The sequence below is a fragment of the Chironomus tepperi genome, unplaced genomic scaffold, assembly GCF_022539635.2.
Source record: "Chironomus tepperi strain 1889 unplaced genomic scaffold, CSIRO-AGI_Ctep_v1 contig_359, whole genome shotgun sequence".
Lineage (NCBI taxonomy): Eukaryota > Metazoa > Arthropoda > Insecta > Diptera > Chironomidae > Chironomus > Chironomus tepperi.
Window position 1 is genome coordinate 1,442,030 of NW_027226481.1, and position 23,239 is coordinate 1,465,268.

The 23,239-nt window shown below is 32.2% G+C and overlaps 1 protein-coding gene across 1 annotated transcript; it reads right to left on the reverse strand.

Annotated features, from left to right (window-relative positions):
• Nucleotides 1–6,855: 6,855 nt before the first annotated feature.
• LOC139094953 (uncharacterized) lies at nt 6,856–22,321 on the reverse strand. The gene is given in 3 exon segments (XM_070646186.1): nt 6,856–12,487; nt 12,490–19,234; nt 22,063–22,321. Coding segments are annotated over 3 exon segments (12,213 nt in total). The 5' UTR covers nt 22,068–22,321; the 3' UTR covers nt 6,856–7,024.
• Nucleotides 22,322–23,239: the final 918 nt, after the last annotated feature.

Consider the following 23,239-nt stretch of genomic DNA (forward strand, 5'->3'; position numbering starts at 1 on the left):
CAATATGGTATGTCATGAATGATTTTACATAAAATTAGATTGTGTCTGTTCGAGTAGAATAAGTTTAGAGTTTCGTTTACCCGCGTTTTGAAAAAAGGCAGGCAAAAAATTCACCACATAATGCATAAAATTGTTTATTTATAACTTCAAAAAAACCCCATCCTACACATACGAAATTTTGATGTGAAAAATGTTCATTCAACAATGCGTATTAAAGATTTTTCATACATCCTTTAAAAAAATCATTCAATATTTTTCCTTCATGCTTGCTCTTCTTTACTTTCTATATAAATAACTCAATTTCCTCAAATCAATTCGACATTTCTTTCAATACAAATTCATGTTATCAGATATATTATTATTGATTCATAGAACTTCTTAACTAAGAGTGACGAGTTGACAGTCATGACGACGTTTGTCTACGATGTATGTCGACTGTCTATTTCACTATATGTAGAGATGGGTCGATAAGTTATGGAAGTTAGAATATGTCTTGTGATTTTATTACGCCTACAAATTGACAATCATTGACGTTATTTTTTCTAATCTCAGTTATGCAGTCAGTACGTTCAGTCAATAAAGGGGGTTGATAAAAAGTTATTGTATCTAAAACAAAGGGTTGGGGTGGGAAAAATCAAGGAATGTTAGCTAACTTTAAGCATGGTACTGTTGGTCAAGTGGCAGAGCGATCGGTCTCCTACTTTAATGACGCTGGTTCGAATTCTCAAGTCTTATCAAATGTTGGTGCTTTTTCACTGTTTCCAGTCATATCAAATTTGTGGCACTCAAATTATGTCAGAATTGATATACTTTGGATCATAATCCAGTATCTAATTGTCATTCCAAAATTGTTGGAGCAGGGGGCTTCACTAGTCATACAGATCTATTGTGATGGGCGTGGTTCAAGAGAAGGATCGATTTTTTAGCCGGATTCAGCCATTTTTGCGGCCAAATTCGACAGAAATTGAGAATTTACTAAAAGACGGCCTAAAAATCGGTCATCATATGGTTAGACATCTGGCAATACATCATCTGACTGGCACTATCCGACACCGTCGATTGATCATCACATTCCTACTCCGTTTGACTTCTTCCCTAACTACATGCTTACAATCTCCTTTAAAATCCAAAACATCGATACATCTCGAAAAATCTACCAAAAAATAACCGATATTCTCATTGGATTCAAACCACTAATCTACCTCAATATCATGCATGTTTCTCAAATCGAACAAGAAAATGAATAAAATTCCTTCCTCTTCAATTTAACTCTTATTGTACGTTAGATATTTGATAGGTGAAAGGATAAACCTTCATCATATAACAACTAGAAATGACTTTAAGATCATCAATTGCCATAATCATTGAATGCCATTTTCCTCGTTCCACATCTTCAATTTTTCATTTATATTTGTGTGTGAAATGCTTGAAACAAATATAGGATATTCCGATGTTAAGTAGTAGCTATAAATATGGCAAGCGGAAAAAATATGCTTTTTCATTATTATTTTTCCTCTTTTAAATCCTTCGTCGCATATAGTACAGAGAAATGAATTGTAGAGATCACAAAAAATCAATGAATAGGTCAAACGAGTAAAAATGGCACGTTAAAAAAATAATGTTGTGAGGAATGCATTTGTATGGTAGGAAAGATACTTGAAATTCCAATTTTTTTGAAAAGAGGGTCGACATACATTTCTATTAATATGGGTTAGGAATTCTGGAATAATTCCAATGGTGGCAAAATTACTCAATTTTCATATATTTGACCGGAACCAGGTATGTTCATCCTTCATTCCTCTCATCTAGATACATCTCTGAATGTATAACAGTGGTGGGCAACCTGTGTGCCATCACTAATTGTTAGAAATGCCATTAACCGCATGCAGTGTGCGGTATTGGTCAAAGCTTACTACTATGGTCCCTGATAGCTGAAGAGCATGCTTTAATGATTCAAAAATACCACTAAAGTACCTAAAAGCGGTTTCTATGCCTGGTAGGGGGTGTACTACAAGAAATATCGTTGTCCACCACTGCTACAGAACCACAAAACCACCCTCGACTTACTGCTCTTCAAATCTATAGAAAATATATGCTACGAACTCAATAATATAAAGGGAAATAAATGACGGGATATATTGCTGGCAAGAGTTCTAAAAAAAAATTTCATGTGAGGTTAACGTTCTAGCATTCCATAGCGAGGAAAAATATACAAGAAAAAAAAAGTATTTCAGCGTTGCGAGTAATTGAAGTTGAAACAAGATGAAGAAATCATTAAAAAATATTTTTTTTCATGCTATCAGTTTCTAGACATTCAACATCAGATGAAGAACAAGTTTAAAGTTTTTTTGATATCTAAATAAGAAAAAGAAAGATGAGAAATGTTATAGTTTATTGTGGAATATGATGGCTTCTAAGCTTCTTGTGGCCTGAATAATCAGAATATATACATTTCTATGTGAAAATACTTGGAATGAAAAGTTTAGCGAGAAGGAAATCTGAAACAAACAACTTGAAAATTTATTCATGATTTTAATGACTTTTATGCTGTGGGGTAGTTCAGTTATTACGTAAATCTCTTCGAGGGGGTCTGAAACTTTGTTACACTTCGAGCAATCAATGTTTTGTTCTTAAAGAGATTTTGTTACGAATGGTAAAATGCAGCAGTGGCGTAATGGTTAGAGTTTCGGCCTACCGACTCGAATGACCCGGGTTCGATTCCAGGGAAAGGTGTAGTCAAATTCGGGTGATTTTTCGGAGTTTCAAGTCACACCAATTTAATTTGTGTGTTGGCGACACAAATTGTGGCTATGAACATTGCATTGCAGATTACCTATATTTAATTTTGAGCGTCGCATCATTTCCATCATGAGTATGACGTTGTAAAAGCATTCATCACGACATCTTGATGACGGTCAAATGATTGTCATATGATTTTTCGAATAACCGTCATATGCATATGTCGATATAAGTGCATGTCAATCATTTAACCGTCGTCAAGACATCGTGATGAATACTGTTACAACATCATCATCATGATGTGACGCTCGGAGTTGAAACCTAGTTCTTAGAATAAATATTTACATAAATTTTTATGTAACATCTTGTACTAATTAATTTACTAATCCTTAGAAACTATGAGATTATTATTTTTAGTTTTTTCATGTAGCAAGAAATCTGAGTCAATAATGAGATCAACCTTACATTATGTTTAATACTCATCAACATTGAAAAAGACTTGCAATAGCAAAAATTAAGAAGATAAAATTATAATTTGTAATATTCTTAATTTAATTAGCTTAAAAACTTTCAATCTGAAAATATTAATTTACATAATGATCTCAACGAAAGTTTTCAAAGCTAACTTTATCATTTCCAATTTCCCCAAATGATTTTATTTCAACAAGAAGACTGCTAATTGGATTAAATTATTGAATTATTCTCGTACCTTGAGTATTCTTATTCATTTACATTCCAACTTCCAAAATCTTAAAATTCTTAACATTTCATTCATATTTTAATGCATGAATAAATCCAATCGAATTCTTGATGATATTGAAATTATGCTAATCATAATCAGCAAGACCAAAGCAACAACAAAAAAAAAGAAATCTTGTCAAAAGTTGAACGACTCATTTCTACATGTTTTGAATGCCAACACAGAACACGACTAGACAAGACCTGTTGAGAATTAAATCGTGAATAAATCTTATTCGAATCCTTTCATTGTCATATTCTTCTTCATTGTTTTCACAAGTTCCTGTAAAGGATTTCTCCATTGACATAGCAAAGAGTAAACAAGAAAAAAAAGTTTTTTTTTTCATGACAATTTTCCAACAATAAACTTTTCATATTTATAGAAGAAATGATCATAATGTCTCACGTAAAATGAAATATTTGATTTCTCACGAGTATTATCAAACAGAAAAAGGAATATACTTCTTCTCATTCAAGTATTTATCTATGAGATGGCGATGCTATGAACTAGTTGTGAAAGAATTGTTGAAACTTTTGAGCTGATGCGCATTTTTATCATTGAGGTTAACAATGAAAATGGAATGTTATTTTGTATTATTTGACCTACTTTCTAATTTTGTGGTTCTGTTAAGGCATTCAGAACATAAATACTAATTGGAAATTTGCAAAATTGGGGATGAGTTATTGTCTGTGTTGTAGAATATCTGACAATTGATAATTTGGGAAGTTTGAGTGGATAATGAAAGGAAATCGGAAGTTTAGCAGTGAGATCTGAGTGTCAAGTGATCTGTTGAAGCTGTCAATGATCAATCATCAAATCCAGAAAGTTCAATAACTCATCAAAATCAATTCATAACACCAACTCATCCACTTGAACATTGCACTCAAAAAATATGAACTATCAACAATGAAAACGTAGAAAAATGAGCTTCTCCTATGCTAACATGATATGTTTGATTAAACAATTTTCCATATGTATTCTTGATTAAATTTTTGATATCTTTATGTCTTTCCCAACTCCGTCTATTTAGATTCTTCTTCAATGTTGAATTTTCAACTCACACTACTGACTTCAGAACAAGAAAGAAATGCTCAAGTCAAACATTTCAGCTTTTTCGAAACAGCAATAAAAATGTGGAAATGGAAATTCAGTGTTAATGCATTTTTGAGAATGTAAGTGCAGTTTTATGGTTTTTAATGTTTAATGCCATCAAAAGAACTGAGTGCTAATTTAGTGGTTAAAAAAAGTTGATCATTTACTCAGAAAGAATCAGAAGTTGCTCAGTTTAGGGATCAGGGGCCGGTTTTTTAACCTATCCGGGATATCCTTCTCTCCTTTAGCCATGATGTCCTACCCCACCTTAACCATGATATCCTACCTAACCCTACTCTTCCGTCAGTAAGAAAGTACCGAAAGTATCTTTGATAGGATTGGGTAGTGTAACCAAGGAGATCCCTAGCTGCCTGGGTAGGGTGTGCATTTTCGTTCGAGACTATTCACCAAGGTTTGCCGACCATCATTTCAGGACATTTCTGGGCACATCTCCGAATCATCCCATATTTATAGACATTCATTCCATTTTGTAAGCATTGCATAACATGAAAAGCTCGAAGTCGACCCGAATTTTGGATGAAGTTTATTACAATTTTTAATTGGTTTGTATTTATTTTCTGCTCTGCACAGTTGATGATTAAATAACTCAAGTGGTTTGCTGTTGTTCATATTTACTGTTTTAATCATTGACCAAGTTTCCTGTTCAAAAGACATTCCATAATTTTCAGAGCAAAAAATCCGACTGCACTTAACCTCAACTTTTTCTACCTTTTTGTTGTCAAACAAATTGAATTCTTCAACCATGTTCAATTAAAAATATTCTTGTTGCATCAATGATTTTTGTTCTCCATTTTTCATAAGTAAAACCTATTTTGTCCTCAACAAGCTGAAGCATCATATGGACAGATTTTCATGTAATGTCAACGATCCTTAAGGGAAATATTGTACAATTCATGATATAATAGTATAACTACATGTATAAATAATTTCAGCTACATTGCCATTGTTACTTTATTCATCATAAATTCATACATGCATTGCATAGTTATACATCTCATAAGAACATGTAAAAAAAAGTACTCATGTGAAGTGCTGTTATGTATGAAAAATGAACAAATGAGTGAAGTACAGGAAAATGCAAATTATTGCTAAAGAATCATGTCATGTTGATATCATATTGCTGAGATTTCAAATGACAATTTATCTTTTTTTATGGAATACGTAGAAATTAAAACTACTGAATATTGAATATGTCGGATCAATAAGAATGTAGAACTTATAAAATGTAAGTTAGTAATGAAATATTGGATACAACTGACATGTGAATTGTTATTGAAACTTAACATGAAGACATATAAAGTATTGATATTGAAAACTAACAAATATCAATTCAAAGTTTTCTAAATCATCTATGGTCTGGATTATTAGTTATAGAGCTAAAGGAGAGTATCAGTAAGTCTGTACCTACTCTTTTCAGACAAAAGTAAACTAGAATTGACTCGACTAAAATTGAATCGATTTAGAAAATTAAGTCGACTGCATTTGGCTGGAATCGAGTAAATTCGAATCGTTTTTAAGCTTTGCTGCAGAATGATTTCTCGAAAGGCACACGGCGTATCCTTAAAAATAGATCAAAACCAGCGATCACAGTAGCGTATAGGCTAAACTGCATCATGTCGTTAACAACCCGATGTAGCGGTATTCTAAAGAATGTTTAATGTAGAAAAGACCAAAAAATACATCATCAGGCTGGTATAGCTCTAATTTTACCGAATCCAACCTCACTCCAGTATCACGTCATCCTGAGGACACTACATTTCGGTTTTTCTACGCCATCTGATTTTCAGGATTAAAATTTGCAGTCGCCTAGATAGTGCCTAGATTCAGTATTTTAGTAAGATACTACTAAACTCCATGTCTGCCGAAAAGTCAAAGAGCATACTCTACTCAAATACACTAGTAAAGAATTCTCAAGGGCGTGATTTTAACTTACTCTGCTGTTGAGATCATGCTATTTGTCTGCATGGATGTGCTACTGCATCAAATAAATAATAAAATTATTCCAATTAACGCGTAATCAATATTATAGAATAAACGCATTAACCTCTAACCTATAAAAGATATCCAATAACCTAACCATAATAATAACTCACCAATTTTATTAATAACGCTTCCATTTTCTATAATTATTCATCACGTTGACCAGGTAATAAATTTTCTCAAATGATATCAAATTTATAGCTATAGTTTGAAGCTTTAAGAGGCCATACGTTTAAGCACGAGGTGCCAAATATATAAAAAAAAATGCACGACACATTAAAAAATTTCAATAAAATATTGATCGGAATTTTATTTCTCATAAAAAATATAATATTCATAATAAAATATTTATTGACTTTAATATTTCGAATTCATAAGGCGCTTCGTTTTTAATATTCACATTCAATCAAAAAAAAAAGTATTAAAACATTAAAAAATATAAAAAATTTTCACTCAGATCTTTCTGCCAGTGCAGAAACCATCCTCACCACTATCGTCAACATTATTTGTGCATTTTATGCTGACAATACCAATGAATGACATGTAGTCATCATCATTTTCATTAAATTTCTTGTCAATACATTTATTGTTAGTAAAGTCAACGACATTGATACTATCCAAACGTTTGAAAATTCTTGGATCGATGAAATTCAAATTATTATTACCGACTGTAAATGTTTTTAAGCTATTTACATTTGGTATAATGTTTTGTGGTAATGACAAAAGTGCATTATCATTTAAATTGAGTATTTTGAGTTTTGGCATCTCTTCAAGAAACTTTATTGGTATATCCATTATATTATTTTGTGATAAGTCGAGATGCTCCAATTGTGGAATATCATTTAATGCAGTTGGTTCAATGTGATAAATATCATTTCCTCTAATTATTAATTTATTCAGATGAGGTAAATTTCTTAATGGAGCTTGATTGATTTTCACTAAACCTGAATTCTCGATTGTCAATTCTTTGAGTTGTGGGAAGTGATTTGAAATTCCATTTGGAATATATTTAACATCTTGATTTGAAATTAGTATTGAATTAACATCGGCATCTCGTTTGCCACGATTGTGATTGCCATTTGGATTTTCAATTGTAGAATTTTCAATTTTAACTTTCAAGTCACGAGCAGCACATGAATATATTTCATTATTGAGCTCATTATAGTTACAATTTAAATTAATGAGGACATTATGATTTTCATCAATTCTGGTACATTTCATCTTCATTTCATCAAGTTCAGTCTCAAGATTCTTTGATTTTTCAACCTCCTTCTTTAACATTGCTTTTTCTGCATTCAGTGCATTTCTCAGCTTATTGAGCTGAATATTTAATTGCTTAATTTTAATATCTGATTTCTTAATCGTGTCCTTAAGATTCTCCTTCTCTCGAACATCATTTTCTCTTGGTCTTGCTATACAATTTTCAACTTCCTTTTTGCATGTCTTCAACTCATTCTTAAGTGCTTCATAAGGTTGACAATTTTCATTTACGATTTTCCTCATCATATGCATATTTGATGCACCAAATGACTTATCAATGCAATCATTCTTACTCAAGTTTATGTCTAATAGATGTGGCAGTCGGTCGAATGCATCTGGGTCAATTGAACGTAAATTATTCTCATCAAGTTTGACTTTATAAAGCTTTGGATTTCCTTTAAAAAGTTCACCATCAACATTTTGTAAATCATTTCCAGTCAATTTTAATACTTTCAATTCTGACAGTGGTTTAAGGACATTTTTAGATATTTTCGGAATCTTATTTCCACTCAAGTCGAGATTCTTTAATCTTTTGATTCCATCAAATGCGTCATCATCAATATGTCGAATGTTGTTATTGCTCAAGTCAAGATCTTCAAGCATTGGAGCTCCCTTGAAAGTTTCCGGTTCTAAAACTTTGATAGAACTTCCAGTTATAGCAATTGACTTGAGATTATTCAAATCTTTGAAATCTTTTGGTGATATAGATTTTATTGGTGCTCCAGTCACGATGATATCATTCAAATCTGGGAAAATTTCACCCAAGTTCCTTGGAAGTTTTTCAATTTTATCGTTATCAAAAACCATGAATCTCTTGATTCTTTTATTTGCCGGCATTTCTTTGATCTCCCACTCAGGATCTTTAACAATTTTATCTTCATTTATCAAACAAGTAGCAAGATATACATCAGATGTAGATGAGTATGTATCACCATAGTTACATTCAATTGCATTTGGCTTCAATTTCTCAATTGAGTGAATCGTTGTTGTTGTTATATCTACAACTTCCTCAACAGATGGTGATATGTAGTCATCAGGTGCGCAACCTCTTATGACATCAGATTTCATCGCATAAAATGCACCAGACTTGTATATACCATTAATACATGGATTCTCTTCTAAATTTACTTCACCAAGATTTGGTAAATTCTCAAATGTTTCTGGATTTATTTTCCTTATTTTATTGCCATTTAAATTTACAACTTGAAGCTTTGGATTTGTCTTGAAAATTTTCTCTGGTAGCTCAGTTAGTTCATTGTTATCAAGTGAGACTTTTTGAAGCTCTGGTAATTTATTGAAAATTTCCGGAGATAATTCAGCAATGTTATTTCTCGATATATCCAATGTTTTTAAATTTGGCAGATTATCAAATGTGCCATTAATAAATAATGGAATTTGATTTCCACTCAAATTTAATTCCTCGAGCAATGGTAGCTTTTTCAATACTTCTGGATCAATTATCTTTAAGCCGTTATCGGACAGATCCAATGTCTTTATATTTTCCATATTATCCAAACTTGGAACATTTTCAATTGAGTTATGCTTTGCAGATAAATGCTTAAGATTTGGGAATAATTCACCAATATTTTGAGGTAAAAATTTCACTTTCTTGTTGTCGTCAATTGCAACACCAGTTACGAATTCATCATGTGGCGTTGACTTGATGACAAATTCTGGATCATCAATTGATTGTTCACTGATGAAGCAAGTGTAAATTTCAGGTCTGGTACCTGGGAATTCATGATAATTTAAGCTGCACTTTACTTCTTTTGGTCGTTTAGTTACAATTTCTGTAGTTCCAACAAAATGTTGTGGTCCTCTAGTAGGTGATTGTGGTCTCTCAGTGGCACTGCTTGGAGGTCTACGAGTAGATGTTCTGTAATTGTATGGTGTAGCTGTTGGCAATTCCACTGGTCTTTCTGTAGTCTCACTTGGACGCTTAGTAGTGGTTGTTCTGATATTATGAGAAGGAACTGTTTGTTGCTCTGTTGGTCTTTCAGGAGCAACACTTGGGGATTTATAAGTAGTTGTTCTGTGATTGTATGATGGAATTGTTTGTGGCTCTGCAGGTCTTTCTGTATAAATTTGATATGAAGGATGAGTTGAAGTTATCTGATTGTCAGGTTTTGAATGGGGTGGTTTTGTTGTTTGGTATGGATTAACACCTCCTGATATTATTTTGCGGGTAGTCACTTCATGGACTGGTTTTGTTGTTGTTCTGATAACTTCTTCAGTTGGCGCTTCCTCAGGTGCCTTGCATTTATTTTTCAAAACACTTCTAATGCCTTCAACTTCATATCCTTCGAAGAATTCATCAATACAGTCATTCTCACGAAGATCAACATATTCAAGTGCTCTCTTTCCATCAAATATTGTTGGATCTATTGCATTGATTCTATTGCCATTCAACCAAACATTCTGAAGCTCATAATTATTTTTAAATAATTTCTTATTTACTTCCCCAAGTTCATTTCCTTCCAGTGAAATATTTCGCAATTCAGGAAGATTTTCAAAAATATTTGGATCTAAGCTTTTAAGATTGTTGTCATTCAAGTAAAGATATTTTAAGGAAGGAACGTTTTTGAGTAAATCTGGATGTAATTTCTTAATATTATTATCCGACAATTCAATATATTCTACAGACGGTAATTCATCAAAAGCATTTGGAGCTATTGTTGATATACCGCTTGACATTAAGTTAAGTCCTCGAAGTTTAGGTAAATTTTTCAAGGCTTCCTTTGGAATATGCTTAATTGATGAATTAAAAGTGGAAATTTCCACAAGATTTGGAAAAGCTTTGTCAATATTTTGAGGTAGAAATTTAACATTTTTGCTATCAACAAGACTTAATCCTTTAACTCGTTTGTTCTTTGGTGACTGCTTAATTACATAATTGGTATCATCTATTACTGCATCCTTTAAATCGCAACTGAACAAAACATCATCAGAAAAATCCCATTGTATGTTTGCATAGTCGCATTCCACTTCCTTAAATGGTGAAACATCCTGTCTGCTTCTCAAAGTAGTTGTCGTTCGAGAGTCTATTGTTCTCTGAGTTGTTGTTTGCACTATTTTTGGTTTCGTTGTCGTTGATGACTTGATGAATGAAGTATGAATATTCACTCGTGGCTTTTGTGTTGTTGTATATAAAACAAATGACGGAATTGAATGTTTTACTTCCTTTATATTTGGATTCATTCGGAAAATGTTTTCATGTAATGATGGAATGTTATTTCCTTCAATTTTCAATGTTTCTAATTTTGGTAGATTTCTGAAAGTCTTTGGATGAATGAACGTAATTTCGTTGTTATCAAGATTGAGATTCTTTAATGACGGTAACCTTCCGAAAGCATCTTCGTCAATGAATTCAATCTGATTGTTACTTAGGTCAATATTTTTTAAATTATTCAAACCATCAAATGTCTCCGGTTCAATTGACTTCAAATCATTTCCTGATAAGATTACGTTTTCAAGCTTATTAAGGTCTTCAAAGTCACCTGGAAGTATCAAATCAATGGCTGAATTTTTGGCAGTGATTTCTTTTAGATTTGGAAAGACTTGTGCTATGTTATCAGGAAGGTATTTTATGTTCTTGTTGTTGTCAAATTTCAAGACCTCAACTTCCTTTCCATTGGGTATTTCTGCAAATGATACTTCAGGATCCTCTATCTTTTGATCTGTCATGTCACATTTAATGACATGTTTACTATCGGATTCTGATGTTTCGTAGATTATTCCACATTTAACTGTCTTGAGAGGTGCTCTTGCAGTCGTTGTTCTAGTACTGGTTATTTCTGGTTTAAATCTTGGTTTTTGAGTTGTTGTTCTTAGTGTTGTTCTTCTTATTCCTTGATTTCCATCTGCTGGTCGGACTGTTGTCCGTACACTTGGAGTTTTTGTTGTTACTCGAGATGTTGTTCGACTTACTGGTGTTCTCTTTGTGGTTGTTGCTCGAGTTGTTGTTTTAGGTGCTTCATTATCACCATCAAATCCGATTACAGGTTTAGCTGTAGATTTCATCGGCTTTTCAGTCACAACTTCTGTAGTTGATACAGTTGGTGCTACAGTAATCTCATTGAGTATTTCCTCTTCTTCTTCAGGCAATGGCTTAGCTGTGGATTTCTGTGGACTTACATCTTTAGTAATTTCTATCATTGGATTGTAAACAAATGAATCTTCATCCAATTCATTTGGTATGTCATTTCCTTCAATAATTAATTTTTTCAAGTGTGGATTGCTTTCAAAAAGTTCAGGATCAAGCTTTGTAATTTCATTGTTGGCCAAATCCACAACTTTTAATTCAGGAACATTTTTGAATAAATCATCTGGAAGATCCTTAATTTTATTTCCACTCAAATCAACTTCTTCAAGCAATGGAGCATTGTTGAAAATTTCTGGGTCCAATTCTTTAATGTCGTTATTTGATAAATCGAGTGCTTTGAGATTATCAAGATCCTTCAAAGCCTCATTTGGTATCTTCGATACGGATGTATTTTGAATCGATATTTTTTGAAGATTTGGGAAGAGTTGTCCAATATTTTCCGGTATGAACTTAACATCCTTATTATTTTCAATTTTGATACCATGGATATGATTATCGAATGGAGTGGGTTTGATTTTAGAGCCTGGATCAACAATTTCTTGGTCCTTAATAACGCACGTGAGAACTGTTGAAGGTCGTTATCGAGTGATGTGAATTCAGAGTATTCTGTGTCACATTCTACTTCCTTTGGTTCTTTAGTGTCTGTTGTGGATTCTGTAGTTGTAGTTGGGGATTCTGTAGTTGTTGTGGTAGTTTTGGATGTTGGAATCTTCACAATTTTAATTTTCTTGAATACTTCTTCAATTACTTCATCTGGTAACTCATTACCGTCGACAGTCAGCTTTATCAGTTTTGGTGCATCTTTAAACAATTCTGGATCTAGATTTGTAATTTTATTGTCACCTAAATCGACTGATTTTAGCTCTGGAAGATTATTGAATAAATTTTCAGGAATTTCTCGGATATCATTTCCACTTAAATCGATTTCTTCAAGTTGAGGCAGATTATTAAATAATTCAGGATCTAATTCTTTGATTTTGTTGTTTGATAAGTCAATCTGATTAAGGTTGTCAAGATTTTCAAGAACTTCTTTTGGAATCTCATCAACTGATGTATTTTGTATAGATATTTTCTTAAGATTCGGGAATAATTCTCCAATGTTTTCAGGAATGAACTTCACATCCTCATTATTTTCAATTTTTAATCCATGAATTTGCTTATCTTTTGACGTTGGCTTAATTTTAAATCCTCTCTTTTTAATCTCCTGATCTTTAATGATGCATGTGAAAATACTCGATTCATCATCATCATCTCCATCAATTGATTCCCATTCAACATCTTCTGTATCACAATCAACTTCCTCTAGTTCCTCTGTCTCAATAATTACTTTATAAGTGGTTGTTTTTATTGTGGATTTTATGATTTTCACTCGTGGATGTTTCTTTAATAATTTCTGTGTAAATTCATCAGGCATATCATCACCATCCATAGTAATCTTTGTCAAATCTGGAAGGCTTTCAAATATTTCTGGTTCCATCTCAGTAATTTCATTGTTCTCAAAGTTAATGATCTTTAATTTTGGCACTTTCTTAAATATATTTTTGGGAAGCTTCTGAATACTATTTCCACTAAAATCTATCTCTTCTAGCATCGGCATATCATCCAACATTTCAGGATCTAATTCTGATAGTTTATTATCAGGTAAATTGAGTACTTTGAGATGTTTTAACTTTTTCATCACTTTATTTGGAATTTTTGATATCGAAGTATTTTTGATGGATATCCTCTCCAAATTTGGGAAAAGTTCTCCAATATTTTCTGGTAAGTACTTAACATCAGGATTATTTTCAATGCTTATAGCTTTGATTTCAGGATTTTTAGAAGTTGATTTAATCTTATAGTTTTCATCAGGAATTGATTGCTCATCAAGGATGCATGTTAATATCTCGTCCTTATTTTCTTCATCGCTGTCACTGTAACTAACTGAACTTTCACTAGTAGCTTGAACAGGCTTCCATCCAACATCACATTCAAGCTCGCCAGAGTCAACGTCGACTGATTCAGATTCAACTGTTGTCGTTTCCAATGATGGCTTTGAAATCTTCAAGAATGGATTGTTTGTGAACATATCTTCAGTTAGTTCCGTTGGAATATTATTACCTTCAAATGATAATGTGGTTAAATTAGGAACGCTGTCAAAAATATTTGGATCAAGATCTGTGATTTCATTATTGTCTAGTTCCACAACTTTTAACTCAGGCACAAATTTGAAAATGTCATCTGGAATTTTCTTGATTTTATTTCCACTTAAATTGACTTCCTCCAACACTGGTGCATCGCTCAACATTTCTGGATCCAATTCACTCAAATTGTTGTTTGGCAACTCAAGAGTTTTGAGCTTGTGCAATTTTTTGAAAATATCTCCAGGTATTTCAGACACCGAAGTGTTCCTTATTGTTATTTTCCGTAGATTGGGGAAAATTTCACCAATATTTTCAGGTAAATATTCAACATCCTCATTGTCTTCAATTTTAAATCCATCTACCTTTGAGTCATCAGGTGTTGATTTTATTCTAAATCCTTTATTTTTTATTGGTTGACCATTTATGACACAAATATGCGATTCTTCATCATTTTCCCAGTCACAAGTGACTTCGTTTATAAAGAAATATTCAGTTGTCTCTATGACTTCTTCCTCGACTTCCTCACCCTCTTGTGGTCGCTTCTTCTTAATTTTCTTTGTAGTTTTTCGACGAATTATTTCAGTTACTTCCTCATATTCCTCTTCTGAGCTCTCTAACTCTTCATCTTCACCAAATTCAACATTAACTTCAATATGCTTCGTGTTGCCTCCTTTTGTGAAGGTTACTTCTATGTCCTTGCTAGGAATTGACTCAAATAATTTTTCATCCACATTCAATGACTCATCATTATTTTCTACAGATATCCAACTAAGTTTTCGTAGCTTATTGAATGTTTTTGGAGGAATCGATGAAATTTTATTTCCACTCAAATTCAAACGTTCCAAAGATGGCAAATCAAATGCTGATTCATCTATGTCATCAATTAAATTTCCATCTAATGACAGATTTTTCAATTCAGGCAAGTTGTGGAAATCTGACGGCTTTAAAGATTTAATTTTGTTGTTGGACAAGTCAAGTGATTCAAGATTGTTGAAATTCTTAATAGTTTGTGGAACTTCCTTAATACCAGTTTTATGGAAATTGAGATGTTTTACATTCGGGAAGATCTTGTTCAAATTCTTAGGTATGTACTGAACATCATCGTTTCCTTCGAAAGTGAAGTTGTTGATATTTAAATTTTCTGGATATTTGAGGACATAATCTGGTGAATCAATGACTTGACTGTCGATTGTGCATGTAAAGGTTCCTGTTGAATCATCTTGTTCAATATTATCGCATGTTACTTCCTTGTCTGCAGCTGGTTCTATTATTTCTGTGATTTCCTCAACAATTTCTGAAATTGGATCTTCAATTTCATCTATGCCTTCAAAATCGACATCAGGAAGATTATTGATGAGTAAATTTTTAGTATTTGGTTTCAGCTTGTTTCCTCTTATATCGACAGCACCAATTGATGGTATTTTTGTGAATGGTACATGATCAAATTCCTCAAATTCATTGTCACCTAAATTTATTTTGTTAATTGAACTCAAGCCAGTGAATGAATTGGGATTGAGTCTCTTGATTTTGTTACGTGACAAATCCATATACTTCACTTTTTCCATATCATTGAAAATATCATCAGGCACATCCTCAATCGATGTATTTGTGATCATGACATTTTCCAAATTTGGAAACAGTTGACCAATATTTTCTGGTAAGTACTTAATTTTAGGATTATTAGATATTGTCAATGTTCGGATAAGAGACGGATCGATTGCACTTGTATCAATTGTAAATTTATAGCCAGGCTCATCAATTTCAACATCTTCATCCACTACACATGTTGTGATGTCAACAACGTCACTTGTTATATCATCCACATCTTTAAGCTCACATGATACTTCTTTTGTTGATTTTTTAGGCATTTCGCAGTTCTTAGATATATAATTTTTCAAGTCCGACAGCTGTGATGAGTTGAATTCTTTATCAAGGCATTTATTTCCTTTTAAATGAACCCTCTTCAAATTTCTCAATTTTTCAAATGTCCTTGGATGTAATGACTCTATATCATTTTCACTCAAATCAATTTCCTCAACATTTGGATTATGCTTGAATGTATGTCGGTCCAAAAATTTAATGTTATTTCCAGGAAGGGAAATTTTCTTCAAATTTTTCATTACCTTAAATGTTTTTGGATCGATTGCATTTAATTTATTTTTTCCAAGTTTTAAGCTCTTCAAATTGTTCATCTTGTAAAATGCTCCATCTTTAATCATTTCTATATCATTCTCATCCAAATCAAGTTCCTCAAGTTGAGGTAAATCATCAAATGTGTCACTTTCAAAATTTTTAATTTTATTCCTCGACATCTTCAAGGTTTTCAAGAGCGGTAAATTGTGTAAACTTTCTCTATCAATCACATCAAGTGCGGTATTGTCAACATCAATTTCATTCAGGATTGGAAAAGTTATGCCAAGATTTCTTGGTAGAAATTTAATGTTCTGATTATTGTTGATGACAAATTTTTTAACCTTATTATTATGTGGTGATGACTTAATAATATAATCTGAGTCGTCTATGATTTCACTCTCATCAATTTTACAGACTGTAATTGTTTCTCCAGTTTCTGGTATAAAAATATCTTCATATTTACATGATATTTCCTTCTGACGTTCATTCACATCTGTAGTGTCAACAACAGCATCGTCATCAATTTCATTTAATTTGCCATCGTAATGTATTCCATTCCAATCGATGTCTCTAAGGTTTGGATTCTTTGCGAAAATTTGTTTTTGAAGCACAACAGGATCAGAAAATGTAAAACTCACTTCCTCTAAGTCGGGCATGTCTTCAAGCCATGTATGGACAGTCTTAAGTTTATTGCCTTTCATGCGAAGTTTTTTCAACTTTTTAGTATGCGTAAAGGTTTCTTCCTCAAATTCCTCAATATCATTGTCATCCAATATCAGCTCCTCAAGTGATGTCAAATCTTTAAAGCTTTCACGATCAATATGCTTTAACCCATTTCCAGATAAGTTCAATGACTTTAATTTCTTTAATCCTGCAAAATCTTGTGGATTTATTTTAGTCAAACCAGCATTTTCTGCTGAAAATTCAACCAAGTTTGGAAAAATGTCAAATAAATTTTTGGGAAGGTATTTCACATTTTTGTTGTTCTTAAATGAAATAGCTTCGATTGTATCAGCATTCACATAGTCACTAAGCAATGGATTTGCAGATAGAAAATAGTCGGGATTGTCTATAGCTTCATTGATGACACATGTTTTTAATGTTTTGTTCAAATGTGGCCAGAAAACTTCTTCATAATCACAAATCACTTCTTTTTCCTCCACCTTGCTTTCGTCAACTGCTTCCGTTTTAGGTTTTTTTCCTTTCTTATTATCCTTTTTGGGTTTCTTGCCTTTCTTCTTTTGATCCTCCAATTTGGTGTTCATCTGTACGATATACTTTTTGCCACATTTCTCTTGAGTTTCTATTTTCATTTGTTGGAACTGAGATTGATCATAAAATCCATCAATACACTTGTTATCTCTCATATCTACATATTCCAAATCTTTCAATTTTGAAGTGAACATATTTGGACTTATGGATTTCAATTTATTTGAATTCATCCATACATTCTTTAACTTTGTATTTGATTTAAATGTATTTGCATTTATATCCGATATATGCTGATGACTGATGGATATATTCACCAAGTTTCTTAAATTTTGGAATAAATTGGATGGAAGTGAATGAATTTGATTGCTTCCGATGCGGAGTGTCTTTAGATTCTTCAACTTTCTAAAAATCTCACTATCAAGTGTTGACAATTCGTTGCCACTCAAGTCCAATTCCTCCAGCGATGTCAAATCATCAAAAGCATCGGGGTCAATGAATTTAATTTTGTTATCAGCAAGATTTAACGACTTCAAATGCTTCAGACCGGCAAAATTGTTTTTAGAGATAATTCTTAATGAAGCATTTCTTGCAGTAAACTCTTCTAAATTTGGAGCGTATGTGCCAATGTTCTGTGGAAGAAATTTGATGAATTTATTTTGTGCAAACGACATCGCCTTTATTGCATTTCCATCAGTACCATCAGATGATACTATATTAAAGTCTTTCGAGTCGATAATTTGATTTTCAATCACACATGTTGGTAGTTCTGAATTGGACAATTTCCAATGTATTTGAGTCGTTTGACATTCAACAATTTTCGAAGACACATCATTCATAATTACACTTTCATCGATCTCATCTGGTGATTCAATAATTTTAATCGACTGACTGTATGTGCCTGTATCAATGTCACCATCAATTTTATACTCATTTCTAAATGATTCATTAGGCTTGTTTTCGATTATTTCCTCAATTACTTCATCTGGCTTTTTATGAATCTCTTTTGGAGGTGGAACTGCTGTACATTTACTATCACAATCCTCTTTTAATTCATCAAAATTATCCGGATCATAAGCATAGTCGATGCAAATATTCTCTTGCAAGTCTACATAAGCAAGTTTTGGAATTTTCTCAAAAACTTTATAAGGCATTCCAATAATTTTATTTTTATTCAGCCAAATATCTTCAAGATTCCCATTTGTTTCAAATAAATTTTCATCAATGTACTCCAAATGATTTAGTTCTAGTGATAAGGAATGTAGAGATGCTAACCCATCAAACGTTTTCGGTTCCAATGAATTGAGTTTATTGCCACTCAAGTATAAAGTTTTTAGTGATGTCATGCCATGAAAAGCTTCTTCTTCAATAATACGAATATTTGAGTCTCTAAAATCCAGCTCTTCCAACGCACTTAAATCTTTAAATGTACCATCTTCAATCACATTCAAGTCGCTGTTTGCAAATGTTGCATATCTAAGTTTTGTTAAGCCTTTCAAGTCATTGCTATTCAATGTATTCAAGTATGTACCAGACGCTGCTAATGCCTTGAGATTTGGAAATATTTCACCGATGTTGTTAGGCAAAAATTTCAAATTTTTATTATCAAGAAACCGCAAACCCTCAACTTTCTCAGTTTCTGATTCTTCATACTTGATTTTATAATTAGGTGAGTCAATAGTATCTGTCAATATGTCACATGTATATAATTGATCTATATCCAATGCTTGCCAATCTGTGTCACTATATTCGCATGATAAAAATTTATCAGTATTAGCGACATCGTCTGCTGATATGACGAGAATCTTTAAATAAAGTAGGATATATATAAAGTATCTAGAAAGAGATAAGATAAAAATAAATTAATAAATTATTATGAAATAAAGATAAAAATGGATTTAAAAATTTTTATATGAAATTTTGACGGAACAAAAGTCAATGATATTGTGATTGAGTATAATCCACGAGCAATGAGAATTGAAAGTCATATTTTTAATCCATTTTAGACAGTTTTAATAAACTCATAAGCATAAAGTGCTGTCAACATAAAATCATTGAATTTTGGCAATCAAAGTTAATCAATCAAGGTACAGAAAACAAACAAAATCAATAATTTTGTCACACGAGCTTGAGGCTTTGCGTACGCCTATCATAACCATAAATCATATTTTTTTTTTTACACACATTCCAAAACGGCGTCATACTGTATAGAATATCAGCATCACAAAAATGTAAACAAAAGATTAGGTGACAAAAAAAAATTCATTTTTACATCTCATAACTTTTTTTTTGTGCTTGCTACTGTTGTGTATGAAGTAAAAATTATGATGCGGCATCATACGGAGAAAATCTCGCAGCATTTGCTCCAAACTTCTCTCACATGAGCGTAAAGTGTGAAAAAAGTAGACGAAAAAAAAGAGCGTCGGCAGAAGAAAGTTTGTCTTGCGATAACGACATTCAAGATCATTGCCGACCGGCACAAAAAACTAAGTTTGTGCAAATGCTGTGACGAGAAAAAGACATAATTTAATTTTGTGTCTGTTTGGGTCAACAACTGCTGTACGATAAGAATTATGAACAAAGTTCATTGCCTACTTGTCGTAATTAATTAAATGGAAATGTTTTATTGACGGAGGACAATTATGACTGTAATAAAGATGATTAATAAGTTATTCTAATAAAATTCTAGATTTTTTATTGCAGTTGCAAATTATTCTTGGAATTTTTAAGAATTTTTCATGATAATCTTGGAAATTATTGAGAAATTGGGTTAATATAAAGTTATTATGAACAATAGCTGTGTTTATGCATATTCAATTAATTATTCTTATTCTTACTAAATGACGACATTTTTTTGAGTTCAGGGATGTAGCCAGACAACAATGTTGTTGGGTGGTCTGAAAGATGTTTTTCAATCATTTGTTTGGAATTTTAAATTAACTATCTTCAATCTCAATTTGTTTATAATTTTTACTTTCTACTATATGCCAATTCCAGAAGTATGCATGCAAGGCTGTTTTAAATTTATAAACACTTTAAATTTGAATTAGCAAAAATGATTATTTTATAAGAAAATTGAATTTTGCAATCATTTTTGAAGTTTGAAATGAGAGATTTTCAGAATTCGGAATGAAGAGAAGTGACTTGGTGGCGGAATGGCTTAGTCCTTCGGTACTTCGTTATTGCAACGATAACCTTGAAGGACCTGAAATTAAACGCAGCTCACTTTCCATTTGAAAGCTACAGGCAGTAATGTCATCATAGACCTGATTTGGATCCTGAATCAGGAGCCCAATCAGAATACATTAAAATGTTGCGGACACAACATTGAGTCGGCACTGTACATTGAATCAAATGACAGTTAATTGTACAAAAAGACCGAATTCGCCAGTTGTATGCTACTTGATTCTAAGTATACTGTCGACTTATCACCGTAGCAGTTACATCTGAATGTGTGCTAATTAGAAAAGCCCCAACAGGCAAAGAGCATGATTTCATGTTACAAAAATTCTACTACGCTATGTTAGGGGAATTCATAAACTCTCTAACCCAAGCTAAACAACGACACTGCCAATTGACTAACTAACTTTGCTCCTGTTCACATTAAAAAGCCGCACACTTAAGAAGTACTAAATTACTGATGTGACACCTTATTTAAAATCGAAATTTATTTATGATAATTTTAAAAACCATTAGGGGGTCATTTGCATATTTTGTCCAATATCGAGGATTAGAGATGTTTTTTTTCAGAACATTAGTAGTATAGAAAATTCATTAGACAGAAGAAACGACGTCACTAATGATCAACCTCTTACATCTTTACATTTACAAAAATTTTCAAAAATATTCATAAATTATGATTTTTATTCATTTTAATTATGATAATCGCGTTCCTTTGCCGTCGATGACCTCGAGCATTTTTTTGGACTAAATTTAAAAATAAAAGTGAGTATAAATAGGTGCCATATGATTGACACTTTTTATGATTGTATAAACGCAAAATAAATTTTTTGTTTTGCCTTCTCAGAATTTTAAAAAGCGAAACTTTTTCTTCTTCTTGATAATCCCTTCTTCTTCAAATACTTTTGCATTTTTATTTTGTTTGTTTAAAATGTTTGTAATCTTTTAATTTTATAATAATTGCCGGCAAAATGACTATTAACACATATTAGCAGTTATGTATGAATTATTCTCTTTGGACACATCCAATGAGAAGTCTTATATTTTCCATCAAATGGATTTTTATTCATCGGTCGTCGCCGCATCTAATTTCTTTTGTCTGATTCTTTTTTTTTTGTTTATAAATCGTTAGATTACTTCCAATGGATTTTTTTATTTTCAGTGACACCTTGAACTCGGTGAGCCATACAAAATGTATGGACATCACTAAGATGATGAAAAATTCTTATTCCTTCAGTTATTTATGTGGAACCGGTCTAAGATGAATATTTTCCGTTCATTTCTTTATCCGAAAATAGAATTATTGAGATTTTTCGCTGTTCTTATCAGCGCTCGTGATTCCAATAATTATTTTATATTTCTGCCAATTAGCCACTTCAAAGCTTGCTTTATAAATTTTTTTCTTAATCATTTTTTTGAATATTTTTTCAAATTTCACTCATTTTAAATTTTTGCTATAGCATTTGCTAATTTTTATCACACACCTCATTATCAATGGAGATTACACGACACTGCAAGTGATAAGGCACCAAAAAAAATCTTTTTGTCTCACTCCTATTTAATATTTTTTTTATATTTCAAGATTCCTATTGACTCGTATCTCGTCTTTTGAATGCGTCTTTCAGCAAAACTCCGCAACTAATGAGCATGTTGAATTCGGTAAAGCTCTTTTTATAGTATAGAGAAAAAAATATACATTTTTAAAGAAGAAAACATAAATTCCGGGAGATGAAGCCTTGCAAATTGAGAATTTTTTTAAAATCAATCTGCAAAAATTCTCAATTTTTTTAATGAGAAATAGACTTTTTTTTATTCGGCGACTATTACTGATTTGTTTGAATTTTAAGCTATGACTAAACCCGAAAATGAAACTCTTCTGAATGAATTCGCATTTGACAATATTTTGTTGTTTCTATTTTTGAGGGCAAATGTTAAACAAACACATTTGGCAGGCAAAATACAATTTACAATTTCTTCGTATTTAATGAAGTATACAAACAACATTGATGATAATTATAGACATGTTGCCATTACAACCATGCATATTCATCATCGACGATATTTACTTTTTTTTCTTCTTTCTTAGAATCGCATAAATGTGTAAATAAAGTGCTAACATCTTCGGTTTTTTTTATTGAGTATTATATAAATGCATTTCAGTAGTAATTCCGTCAATAACTTTACATTTAAGGGGGTCATTTAGATTATAAGGAATACGCAAAAATGGGCGAGGTTCAGACTGGTTTGCATCATATTAATTTTATAAATTATAAACACATCTTCTTGTGAGTTCAGATAAGCGAAGGTGTTGATAATGACTGTATATCATATTTAGGAGACAGCTGATTAAACATTATATTAACTAGCAATTTTGATGCGTGGTATTTTTAACTCAAGGTTCACTAGTGTGATGTTGAGGACTTTCAGTTTCCTTAAATCCTAATTAAGCTTTTAGGATTTAAAGCAGTAGTTTGCAACCTGTGTGCAGCGGCCCACTAGTGTGATGTCAAAATTTTTTGGCCAGTAGCCGGATTACGTGTGGTTTCAGTCTAGGCTAACCATCAAGGTGTGTCGCAGAAAATAAAAGGTTGACCACCACTGGTCTAGCATTCGGAACTTAGGTCTAGGTAGAGAACCCAGCCACCTCCTCTTCGAGAAAGC